Here is a 13,478-nt window from a genome sequence, read left to right on the forward strand (position 1 = left end):
GTCATCAAGAGTTCATATACTGGGAACCAATGCAGTGTGAAAGTGGACGGGAAGAGAAGCGCGTTCTTCAAGCAGGGTCGAGGAGTCAGGCAGGGCTGCAGTTTGAGCCCAACGCTCTTTAACATATTTATTAACCAACTGGCTGTAGCCCTGGAATCCTCCCCAGCACCAGGCCTCCTCTTGCATGACCACGAGGTGAAGTTCCTGCTGTATGCAGATGATCTCCTGCTGCTCTCCCCAACAGAAAGGGGCCTACAGGACAGCCTGGCAGTACTGGAGAGTTTCTGCACCACATGGGCACTGCCCATCAACCCAAAGAAGACAAAAGTGATGGTGTTCCAGAGAAAAAATCTAAAAATGCCCACCTCCTCATTTATATTAAATGGCTGCCCACTGGAGACCACAAACAGTTACACCTACCTGGGGCTGGAAATTAACCAAACTGGGAGCTTTAAACCAGCAGTAGAGGCCCTGAAGGAAAAAGCCTGCAGAACGTTTTATGCCATCAGAAGGCAACTTTACCACCTAAAACCACCGGTGAGAGTCTGGGTAAAGATATTCAACAGCATCATCACCCCAATCCTGCTCTATAGCAGTGAGGTATGGGGCCCGGTCACCTACCCTGACCAATCAAAATGGGACTCCAGCCCAACAGAAATCTTCCATCTAGAGTTCTGCAAGTATCTTCTCCAAGTCCATCGCAGCACTTCGAACTCAGCTTGCCGGGCAGAGCTAGGCAGATTCCCACTATGGCTGACTATCCAGCAGAGGGCGCTCTCATATTGGGCGCATATACAGAGCAGCAACCCCAGCACTTACCACCATAAAGCCTCACTGAGCCAGGGTGGGGAGGCCATACCACGCTCTCTGAAACAAGAGAGAGAGAGAAGAGAAAGAGAGGAGAGAGAAAGAGAAGAGAGGGGAGAGGGCGAGAGAGAGAGAGAGGAGAGAGAAAGAGAGAGAGAGAAAAAGAGAGAGAGAGAAAGAGAAAGAGAGAGAGAGAGAGAGAGAGAGAGGGCGAGAGAGAGAGAGAGGAGAGAGAAAGAGAGAGAGAGAAAGAGAGAGAGAGAAAGAGAGAGAGAGAGAGAGAGAGAAAGAGAAAGAGAAAGAGAAAGAGAAAGAGAAAGAGAAAGAGAGAGAGAGAGAGAGAGAGAAAAAGAGAGAAAGAAAGAGAGAGAAAAAGAGAGAGAGAGAGAACTTGTCCAGAATAATAATTTTCCCTACTATCCATGGCGGCCTGGGGGGGGGGGGGGGGGGGGAATAGTAATTATCGCCACCTAGTGGATGCAGCCTTCTGGACAGGTGAGAAGGCTGTGCTGTGCACAGTTTGAGTGAAAGGTAGGTGTGTGGCACCTTGTTCCATTGGTTGGGGGTGGGCTAGGGCGATATAGACAGCAAATGATACAACTAATGGGGGGCTGATAAAGTTTGCCCAGCCCAATTTACTTTATTTAAAGGGAACCTTAACTTATAGGGATATGGATGTTTCTTTTTAAACAATACCAGTTGCTTGTCAGTCCTGCTGATCTCTTTGGCTGCAGTAGTGGCTGAATCACACGCCTGAAACAAGCATGCAGCTAAGCCAGTCTGACTTCAGAGCACCTGATCTGCATGCTTGCGGAGGGGCTGTGGCTAAAAGTATGAGAGACACAGGATCAGCAGGAAAGCCAGGCAACTGGTATTATATGAAAAGGAAAAATCCACATGCTTCTCGGTTTAGGTTTCCTTTAATATGCTCTTTGTAGCTGTACTTTTTCTACAAGTTGTCCCCTTCACCTTACCTAGCTGGAAGCAGTGGGGCTGTAAGTTATCCCCTCAGGCAGCAAAGGCTGTATTCTGTGTATGCCTGTCCATGCTCTCTCCACATGGTGTCACAGCTCCACCCATCAGTGACCGAGAGGTGGGGGCAGGGAGCAGATGCCTGTAATTGGAAAACAGCACTGACAGACAAACTACAATACAGCCTGTGCTGCTGGAGGGGTTAATTTAAACAGCCGCTCTGCTTTCAGCTGTTATCCCTGTCATTTGCTGGTGCCAGGGGCTGGGAAGTGTGAATGTGATTACCCTCCTGCCAGTGAAGGGCCTGATTACATGCTCATGGGTCCCATTAAACTCTGACTGAGGCCCCAAGCAGCTGCTTGAGGTGCTTAGTGGGTTAATCCAGCCCTGAAGCTGCTCCTGACCACCAGCTAGGCACTTGCCACAGGTGCCCCGCCACCCGCATGGCAGTTGCTCAGCGACATTTTTTTTGCAGTGGGGTAATACTTCAACATGTCAAACGTGATGACCAGCAGCAAGACTTTGCTAAGCACGCATGGCTGAAGCAAAGTGGACAGGATTGGGAGCCAAAAAAAACAGGGCTGTGGAGTCGGTACAAAAATCCACCGACTCCGACTCCTCTAAATTGCATATTACAATCTTGTTGATTGAAAGTATGTAACATGAAATTCATCTACTAACTGCCAACGCTTAGGAATTTTAAAAGACAACTGAAGTGAGAAGGATATGGAGACTGCCATATTTATTCCCTTTAGTCATAGACTAAAACTAGTCCTTGGTAAAAGTACTTGTAAAAGGTACAGGCCGGAACAAAGAACATGGATCAGGCCCTAGGCAATGTGATTGTGGGTACGTGATATGCAGGTACTCTGCAGTGGAATAAGGATATTCTTCCTCTATTACACATTCTTCATGCACAATCTGAACCAGTTTTATGGGTGATAGACAACACCTCTGTGTTCAATGTGTACAACATTCTCAGTGGATTCCCTGCAGCTCTGTGGAGAGTACACATGTAGAGTATAGTACTACTGTGTAACAAAGTAAACCTGAGACAGATGAAATTAGCCCCCTTCAGGCTAATCAGTCCCTCGCTGTCCTCCTCCGCCACCTGGATCTTCTGCTATGAGTCCAGGTACTTGAGCCAGTCAGGCGTAGTGCGCATGCACACACTCCACCGCTGGGAGTGTACTACACCTGCGCAGCACTATTGCGCAGGTGCAGAATGCTCCTGGCTGTGGAAGCGGTATGCGGCCGGACTGCGCTGACTGGCTGAATTACCAGGACTCATAGCAGAAGATCCAGGTGGTGGAGGTGGACAGTGAGGGACTGATTAGCCTGAAGGGGGCTGGAAGAAGCCCCAGGTATGTATAAAACTTTTCTATTCATCCTTCTCAGGTGCCATTTAATTTGTAGTCCCCAAACCAAATTTTAACAACATATCAAATTATTTGATTTCATGAGCAAAGAGAGTGTGTACATTTGCATAAATCAGAATCAACGCAGAATTATTTCCATCTCATTGACCATCTCTATTAGTGACACGGCTACACATCAGGCTTTATACTTACAGCATAGATGTTATTTCGTATATATAAGAGATTCCTGTGTACACGTCACAATCAGATGTGTATATCTGACTTTAAAGTGGATCCGAGGTGAACTTTTACACATTGCATAATGGTGTTCCTTTCCTATTGTTTATAGGGCATTCCTCAAGCCAAATACTTTGTTTTTGTTTTAATACTCTAATTCCCTATAAACTAAAAAAGCCACGCCCACATGTTTTCAGAGAGCCTTGGCAGTAGCAAGGGCTCATGGGAGCTCAGTCTGGGCAGGAGGAGGGGGAGGTGTTACTAGCCATTGATTTCAGAGGCTGAGGGGAGGAGGAAGAAGGAGAGGGGATTAGGCTGATGGCTCAAAATACAGATAAGCCTGCCTCTGTGTAATGTTTACAAACAACATGGCTGCTGTCATTTTATCACAGGAATACATATTCATATTCTATTAAAACTGTTTGCAGCTAGATTTGCTGTGTAAACCATCTAAACTTTAGATAAGATATATAGACAAGTTACTTGTTATAGTTAGTTTTTCATCTTGGATCCACTTTAAAAATACGGGGACTGCTTTATTGAAGCAGCACAAGTAACTCATTTTGATTGGTTTATTTCATTTTTGTGGACTAAGCACAGCTATTACTGTATGTATAAATTATTTATGATGACTATTATCTGAGAAATAGAACATTTTATCATATTTTCTATTTTAATTACAGTTTAAAGAGACACTGAAGCGAAAAAAAATTATGATATTATGGTTTGTATGTGTAGCACAGCTAAGAAATAAAACATTAAGATCAGATACATCAGTGTAATTGTTTCCAGTACAGGAAGAGTTGAGAAACTCCAGTTGTTATCTTTATGCAAACAAGCCATTAAAGGGGAACTTCAGCCTAAACAAACATACTGTCATTAAGTAAAATTAGTTATGTTAAGTAGAATAGATAGGTAATATTTTTTACCCACTCTGTTTTAAAAGAACAGGCAAATGTTTGTGATGCATTCTGGCTGCCATCTTTGTCTTTTTGGTTGAACGGAGGTGACAAGGAGCAGGAGACACAGTTCCAACTGTCCTGTGTCCTGATCACCCCTCCCAGCTGCACATGCTAGGCTTCAAATGTCAAATTCAAAATGTAAAAAAAAAAAAAAAAAATTGCACCAAAACAGCAGAACGAGAGCAACAACATCAGCAATCCCATCATGCTTTGCACAGCATCAGGGGAAAAAAAGCCCGGGCAGTTTTCTTCTGTGCAGCTAAAAATGAGGCTTGTATAAGAGAAACAAAGTTCTGATGCTGTGAAACTGTTAAAAAAACACCAAGCCTTTTCAGTGCTACTAAGTCGATTTTTAGGCCGGATGTTCACTTTAAGTTCTCCAACTAAGTTAGTCACGGAGAGGGCTGTTATCTGACTTTTATTATCTCAATTGTTCCTGGACTATTTACTTTTCCTCTGCTAGAGGAGAGGTCATTACTTCACAGACTGCTCTGTAAGACTCATTTTGAATGCTGAGTGTTGTGTAATCTGCACATATTATGTTAGAAAAAACACTATATACCTGAAAATAAAAGTATGAGAATATTTTCTTTGCCGCTAATCTTCTAGTAATTACTCATAGTACACAACCAATTCACTATATCATATTTTTTTTTCGCTTCAGTGTCTCTTTAAATTCATCAGGAGTCGGAGTCGGTGCATTTTTTCCCGACTCCGACTCCAGGCACCCAAAATTGCCCCGACTCCGACTCCACAGCCCTGAAAACAACATGGAGCAAAAACAGGTACTGTATATATTCAAGTATAAGCCGAGTTTTTGGGCCCATAAAAGTGGCCCAAAAGTGGGGGTCTTGGTTTATACACAAGTCTCTACTTTGAGTAACCCCCAGTGCCTCTCCGCCTCTACCCCCGGAGTGCTCCCTCCGCCATATGCGGGTGCAGAATTGTGCCGAATGCTAGGCATAATAGTGTGGTCACCTCCAGGGCTGTGGAGTCGGTCCAAAAATCCACCGACTCCGACTCCTCAGTTTAGGATTCCACCGACTCCGACTCCTCTAATTTGCATATTACAATTTTGTTGATTAAAAGTATGTAACATGAAATTCATCTCTTAACTGTCAACGCTTAGGAATTTTACAAGACAACTGAAGTGAGAAGGATATGTAGACTACTATATTTATTCCCTTTAGACTAAAACTAGTCCTTGGTAAGAGTACTTGTAAAAGGTACAGGCCGGAACAAAGAACATCTATCAGGCCCTAGGCAATGTAAGTGTGGGTACATGTAAGAATGATGTGCAGGTACTCTGCAGGGGAATGAGGAGATTGTAAACAGACAACACCTGTGTTCCATTTGCACAGCATTCTCAGTGGATTCTCTGCAGCTCTGTGGGGAGTGCATATGTAGAGTATAGTACTACTGTGTAACAAAGTAAACCTGAGACAGATGAAATTAAAGTTTTATACATACCTGGGGCTTCCTCCAGCCGCCTTCAGGATAATCAGTCCCTCGTTGTCCTCCTCCACCACCTGGATCTTCTGCTATGAGTCCAGGTACTTGAGCCAGTCGGGCGTAGTGCACATGCACACACTATTGCGCAGGTGCAGAATGTTCCTGGCTGTGGGAGCGGCATGCGGCCGGACAGCGCTGACTGGCTGAATTACCAGGACTCATAGCAGAAGATCCGGGTGGTGGAGGACAGCGAGGGACTGATTAGCCTGAAGGGGGCTGGAGGAAGCCCCAGGTATGTATAAAACTTTACTTTTCATCCGTCTCAGGTACCCTTTAATTTGTAGTCACCAAACCAAATTTTAACAACATATCAAATTATTTGATTTCATCAGCAAAGGGGGTGCATACATTTGCATAAATCAGCATCAATGCAGAATTATTTGCATCTCATTGACCATCTCTATTAGAGACATAGCTACACATCAGGCTTTATTCTTACAGCATAGATGTTATTTAGTATATATAACAGATTCCTGTGTACACATCATATATACAGTCACAATCAGATGTGTATATCTGACCTTAAAAATACGGGGACTGCTTTATTGAAGCAGCACAAGTAACTAATTTTGATTGGTTTATTTCATTTTTGTGGACTAAGCACAGCTATTACTGTATATATACTGTATATATACATTATTTTTAATGACTATTATCTGAGAAATAGAACATTTTATCATATTTTCTATTTTAATTACAGTTACAAATTCATTAGGAGTCGGAGTCGGTGCATTTTTTCCCGACTCCGACTCCAGGCACCCAAAATTGCCCGACTCCACGACTACGACTCCACAGCCCTGGTCACCTCCGAGTCTTTCTCCCTGCCACCTGACCTCTCACCAGAGGGAAGCGATGTATGCAGTTTTAAGCTTCCCAAGGGCCTTTCTCCCTGCCACCGCTCACCAGAGGATGCGATCTTGCTTTTAGCAGTATATATTTTTATTTGTTAGGAGAAAAATACGTCATTTATGAGAAGTTTTGTGAACTGACCCCAATTAGTTTTTTTTTCCCAATTGAAAAATTCTGTTCCAATTGTTATACAAGTTCTAGATAAATGAACTCTACCGTACTAACAATTTATTCAACACTGTTCACTTTGCCTTGTTTTAGTTGTTTTTAATGGGTTCTCTCACAAAAGTAGCTCTAAAATGTGTAAAGGTGCGTACACACGCACTACAGAAGCCAACGACGGGTCCGTCGGACACTCCTGCTGGGCAGACTTTCAGCAGACTGTAGTGTGTGTGTACGCACTGTTGGCGGACTGATAAGGCTGTTCCTGAACGATCAGGAACAGCCTTATCAGTCCGCTGACAGTGCGTACACACACACTAGACTGCTGAAAGTCCGCCAGCGGGAGGGTCCGACGGACCCGTCGTTGGCTTCTGTAGTGCATGTGTACGCACCTTTAGGCCTGGTTCGCAACTGTGATCGCAAAACGCAATCACCTAGAGATTGTGATTTTAAGGCATGGTTTTTTCTTCTGTACCAGCCATGATTGTACGATGCTCCTGTCATCCTCAGCACCCCTTTTAGCTGGATGCGTGCTTTCTGATCGCAAATGCGCAGTGTGTAAAAATCTCTACTGCATATGCGCAGAACACTCCCAGCAAAGAGTGCAATTGAGGACACGCGTAGCCGATGCCATTCATGCGCAGTGGCCGCCGACTCACCCAGCTGAAAGAGGTGTGCTGCAAGTGACTGGAGCATCGCTGAATCATGGCACAGGCACAGGACAGCTGCAGGGAGGCTGGTAAAAGCCCCAGGTAAGTTGTGTTTTTTTGTTTTTTATTTTTTCCTCACTTTAGGTTCCCCTTAAAGTGTACCTGAGACGAGTAGCGTCTCATGTACCATAGTTACCTAGTGCTTTCTTAAGCCCCCTTAGGGCTGCTCCGGGCCCCGGCAATCCTGCCCGAAAGCCTGGCCCGAGTCACGCTTTGTTGTGAATGCGCACGCCCCCTCGTGCTTCCATCCTTGGGAGCAATCTGTGCCTGCACAGTAGTGCTGCACAGGCACAGAATACTCCCAGGGGCGGGAGCACACCTGGCTGGGCCGTGCTTGCGCAATGAAGTGCGACTCGGCTTGGTTTTCAGGATGAACTGCCAAAGACCGGAGCCACCCAGGGAGACGGTGAGGGACGAGCAGCCTTAACAAAGCGCCAGGTAAGTATGGAACCTGAAACACTTCATCTCAGGTTCCTTTAAAGTCCTCAATCTAACATACACGTTATTTTGTCAATGTTTGCTACTTTGTTGGAACAAGGTCTTGATTCATTAATTGAAGGACAAGAGTAGACTGGCCTGCTTCCATTCACCATGAAGAGCAGCACAACATAAAAGTAATTACAAGCCGTTTACATATAAGGACAGGTGCATGACATGCAACTATAGGCAGTTTCGCAAGACTGAATCGCCTTATATCCTGTGCAGAGGTCATGTGACCAGCCTGTGCTGCAGGTCAGAGAGAAGTCAGGGAATGAATGGGGTAGTGAGGCCTGACCGGAGAGAAAGCTGCAGCTACTGGCACAATATAAATAAACCAGTAGTACGACCCGACAAGGCTCTGTCCTCCATCTGATCTCACCCACCTCTATCAGAGAGTAGTTTATATCCACGTCTGATTTCACGAACCCTCCGCATCCCACCACGATGTCATCCGCTGCATGCAGCCAGTCCCAGCACAGGGCGCACACCACCAGCAACAGCACCCGGCCCTCCATTTTCCCTGACAGCTGTAATCCTTCCGGCCCCACTCTACACGCTGCACCGAGCTTCCTGCCTTCTGCTGGCACAACCTACAAGCGTCAGGGACGACCGGGGCCTCCTGCGCAGGCGCACTGCTGCTATCTCTGTGGCAGCGAAATGCTGCTTGCTTGTTGCTGCTGAGCAGCATTGCTGACATCTCTCCGTATAACAAGCGTTTGTTTTGTCTTCCTGCTATGCACAATATTTTTATTTCACCCATTTGGTGCAGAAGAAAAAGCAGCCACAATACAGTTTTTTTTTATATTTTATTTTCAATTCAAGAAATACAGACAATTTTTCAGCTTGTGTGCAACATTTGAAAAATCATACAGAATATCCATCCAAGCAGCTCGGGGTGACCCAAAACCACTAGGAAGGTATAGGGTAGTGATGGGTCGTTCGCGAACGAGCCGGCTCTTTGCTGCGAACGACAAGAGACAGTTCTCAGTTTCAAAGGAGCTGATGCCTCAGCCGCCCCACACAGCCCTGCTTTGGTCTGTAATAAAGGGCGCTGAGGCATGCTGGGAGATGTAGTCCTCCTCTCGCAGCTTGTAGGAGTGTATGGGGCGGAGCAGAGCAGTAGCAGGAGGGATTGCACCAGTCAGAGAAGCAGTCTGGAGTTGACATGGAGACGGGGGCGGGGCTTTTACTCCAATTCTGAGTGGTATCTAGTGATATTTAATGAAGAGCCGATTGAGAGCCGTAAGATCCGGCTCTTTAATGGGAGCCGATTCAGAAGAGCCGATTCTCTGAGAAGAGCCGGAATTCCCATCACTAGTAGGGAACTAAAAGAGACCAATAAAAAGTAATGCTTAAAGTGTGATTTGCATTCTTAAAACAGAAGGCACTTGCGATAATTCAGCTAAAAGGGGTTCTTTAACCTTGTGCAGGCAGCGGGAGCGAGGACACACGCGGCAGCGCGGTGGCATTCGTCTAGTTAGGCAAAGAAAGGAAAAGTGACCCGTTCACTTTCTTTGAGGACAAAAATCTACTTACCCAGGGCTTCCTCCAGCCCCTGGCAGCCATCCTGTGCCCTCGCCACAGCTCCGCATACAGACGGTGGCCCAGGGTCCCCTCCAGTGCAGATGCCGACCTCACCAAGTCGGCATCTACTTCGCCTGTGCAAGAGCCGCTCAGGTCGTGCTGATTTGGTCTGGAGTATACTGCTGAGGCCAGGCGCAGTAGTTCTTTGCCTGCGCACAACGCTCCACATGATGCAGAGCCGGATTAAGGCTAAATGGGGCCCTAAGCAAAGTAACTGATTTGCCCCCCCCCCCCCCCCCCCCCTTCCCCATATTAGAATGGGAAGATGCAGCTGCTGTGTGCACAGTAACATGCCGGATACACTGGGGCAGCCGCTCTACTGGTTGCTATGGGCAACAGCCCGCTTTCCTCTGCGGGTACACAATGCATGGAATAGCAGCGTCAACATGCAGAGGGAGAGATGAATGGCTGGGACGTTGTCAATCGGGACACCCCTGTAAAGAGGGTGCCAGATATCACAGCAGCAGCACTTCCCCCCTGCATCTCCAGCCTGGCAATAACAGAAAGCTCTGGACACCTCCAACCCGGAAGCTGCCCCCCCCCCAGACAGAATTACATAACCCCACCACCACCACCGAACAACCAATTTCCTCCCAAACTAGACAGCCACATCCACCATGCAGCCTCCACCCCTGTGAATACGGTAGTCCTGCAGAGAAGGGCAGCCGCAGAGGGGGAAAATGACAGCACCAGATGACTCGCATTCACCTATTGCGATTCAAGCAATAGAGGTCCCGTCATCCGGAGCCCAACTGTCTCCACTAGAGTGCCGCTGCTCTGTTACTACTACTATTACTACTTCCTGTCTGATCTGAGAATCGAGAAGTTCAGAGCAAGCGGTGGCACCGTAGAAGAGACAGATGGGTTTCGGATGATGGGACCTCTATTGCTTGTATCACGGATAGGTGAGTGGGCGTTTGTCATCTGCTGCTATCATTCCTGCCCGCTGCAGCTGTGGTTCTCTGTGGGAAGAGAAGGATGAGCGGGCAGCGGCAGAGCGCACAGTAGCAGAAGAGGGACCCAGGAGGATAGCCCGGCTCTGAAGACAGTCAGCAGCAGACGGCATCCTTTGACAGGATGGTGAGGGCTGAATTATGTGCTGATGGGGCCCCTTTGACTTTGAATGGGGCCCCAAGCGACTGCTTCTGTTGTCTGGTCGGTAATCCGGCCCTGAGAGGATGTCAGCACCACCATGAGCGGCTCTCGCGAAGGCGCAGTGGAAGCCCTTCATCATCCACTGGAGGGGACCCCCGAGCCACCCCCTGGGAGTGGAGCTGTGGTGAAGGCACAGGACGGCTGCCAGGGGCTGGAGTAAGCCCCGGGTAAGAAGATTTTTGTTGTTAAATGTAACGATTGTGGAATTCTCTCCGTGATCAGCGCACAAGACGTGCGCTGACACTGCGGAAATCCTCCACAAGCGTGTAATTTGAGGGAACCCAGTAAAAGGTGCAATGCACCGGTAGAGGGAAATTCCTGTCGGCAGGTGGAGCTGTGGAGTGCAGAGGAACAGCTCCTCTGCCCTGCCACAGACGCAAGACAGGAATTGCACGAAGGGAAGAAACGCAGGGCAAGATAGCCCTGAAGGAGAGAGAGCAAAGCGACAGAGGGTATGTGTGTGCACCAATCTAGTCGCCAACTGTGGAAAGAATTTTATAATTAATCTGTTAACCTATGTGACTATATAGTCCACATGCACAAGATTAGATTATTGTGTTAGAGTGACACTTTAAGTAATAGGATTATTGTTAACCAAGGAGTTATCACGATACCATTGAATATATGTTATATATGTTTTTGAACCATATACTGTGCAGTCTCCTTTGTCCTTCACAGTGAAATTCCAGAACAACCTCCAAACCTTCCCCCCAGTGTCATTCTGTACCAAGCACGGGGCAGTGAGTTGGAAAGAACAGCCTAAAACCAGTTCTCTGAAAGTGTGGGTGATTTTGAAGGACATGAGACAAGGAACTGATGTCAGAGGATTTCTTCTTCCTGTTGACTTTCATTTATTCATGAGGGACACAGAGGAAGAACAGACCCACCCAAAAGAAGAAACTGGACATTGCTCATTGGACTTATGGGATTACAGACTGTTTGGAGGGAGGAATATATTAGCATGTTAACTGGGGTATAAAGATTTACAGAGGAAGGAAGTCTCTACCCTTTTGTGACTAGCCGGGCTGCAGCTAGCCTGTTTCTCCCTTAATAAATGCTGGTATATAAAAGGGTCCTCAGCTGAGTGAATAAAGATTTCATTTTCATTGGCACGAAATGGAGGAGTCTCATCGAGTAAGTTTATTTCCTTTAACATCTGGTCTGCATCGAACCGGAAAACCTATAGTCACAGAGAGGTGAGGCCTAGGAACGCGTTTGCGACTGGCGAATCTGATAGTAAGCTGGTGAAAGCCCACCGGGATTATATTTCCTTTAAAAAGGTGGCCAAATGCAAGATCTAGATCTCACGTCTTTGTGACATACGGTTTATTTCGAACCGTGAGACTTCTTCAGCCAAGGTCGGTGAAATCGCCTGCTTAGGATTCTAAAACAAACTTCTCGGGTGTCCTGAAAGCTTCTTAAATTGTAAGTACTACCTTTTATTTCTGTAACTTCTCATACATAGGGCTGCGCAAAATTAGAGTATAAGTTTTGATGTGTTGTTATATTGTTTTGCATGACACAATCTGTGGTCAGTTTCCTGAGCTACTGTGTGCCTCAGCGGAATTGTAAGTTTTTGCAATAGAACACAGCCGCGTAACAGGCAGTAATATCGGAGTGGATCTAGATCACAGGTTGTTTCTGTATTTTAGTCAGGGGTACCCTCATGTAGAGGTTCATCACACTGAGTGAATCCGGTCTCCGCTGCAGCTCCCGACGGGCAGATACCTAGTTCTGCCAGGTAGAAACGTAACTCTACAAATCCATCTCAGGGACGAGACCGCTGACATTGTAATTCTCAAAACAAGTGTATGAACGAGGGAGGTTGAGAATGGGGCAAGGTACAGGCAAAATTAAAGCAACTGATGATGAATATGTCATGCGCAGGAGGAACAAAAGCTGGGTAAAATATTGTAGCCTGTGGAGGAGTAAATTTGGTTTTTCGGGACACCTTCACCCTGACGGGTGCAAGAAACTCGTTTCTCAAATTAAATGTGAAGCACAAAGTGACAGGAAGCTAGAAGGTCGGTTTGGCTTAGCAGAAGCTAAAATATGGCTAGAAGAGGCGCATAAGAGGCAGAAACAGGTGAATACATATTGGTTAGGAAAAAAGAACAAAGACCTGGAAGTGGTAACATGCACTCCACGCCAAGACCCCCAGATCCCTCCCCCAGCCCAGGGCCAAGCCGTACCAGTCCTAGACCAGGCTGAGGCCCTCCCACATGACGCAGATGGGGCCCCACAGGGAGGTGGAACTAAGCAAAAGGAGGAAGGGGGGGCCACGGGAGGTTTGGAGGTAGGAACAGATAGAGAGGGAGTGCTGACGAGAGCCAGCAAAAAGAAGATAGAGGGGGAGGCAGGGGTGCACGTTTCACAAGTATATCCACCACTACCCCCACCATATGTGCACCTGCGGGCTACAGCCCCTGCCTATGAGGCAACTACTATGCCCATGATTCAGATGCCAAACCCTGCGGGAGGTGAGGCTGTGAGAGTTTATAGGCCATGGACAGATAACGATGTGAAGGAAGCTCTACAGGGCATACCCTCACATCGTGAAGACATAGATACATGCATAAGGGATATGAAAAACCTCCGGATCAGCTACGGCCTAGACGGGTTGGAATGTGAGAGGGTCCTTAGATGGAAGTTCCAAACAGACTGGCACATGGTAGCTGGTACCTGGAACC

At 46.9% G+C, this 13,478-nt stretch overlaps 1 protein-coding gene across 1 annotated transcript in view; it reads right to left on the reverse strand.

Moving 5' to 3' along the window:
• LOC137524650 (BOS complex subunit NOMO1-like) overlaps positions 1-8,655 on the reverse strand; it is a 157,432-nt gene extending 148,777 nt beyond the window's left edge. Inside the window, exon 1 of the mRNA XM_068244764.1 lies at positions 8,433-8,655. Coding sequence (XP_068100865.1) covers positions 8,433-8,564 — 132 coding nt within the window. The 5' untranslated portion in view covers positions 8,565-8,655. The remainder of the gene's footprint in view (positions 1-8,432) is intronic.
• Positions 8,656-13,478: the final 4,823 nt, after the last annotated feature.

Source organism: Hyperolius riggenbachi, chromosome 7 (assembly GCF_040937935.1).
Source record: "Hyperolius riggenbachi isolate aHypRig1 chromosome 7, aHypRig1.pri, whole genome shotgun sequence".
NCBI classification, from domain to species: Eukaryota; Metazoa; Chordata; class Amphibia; order Anura; family Hyperoliidae; genus Hyperolius; species Hyperolius riggenbachi.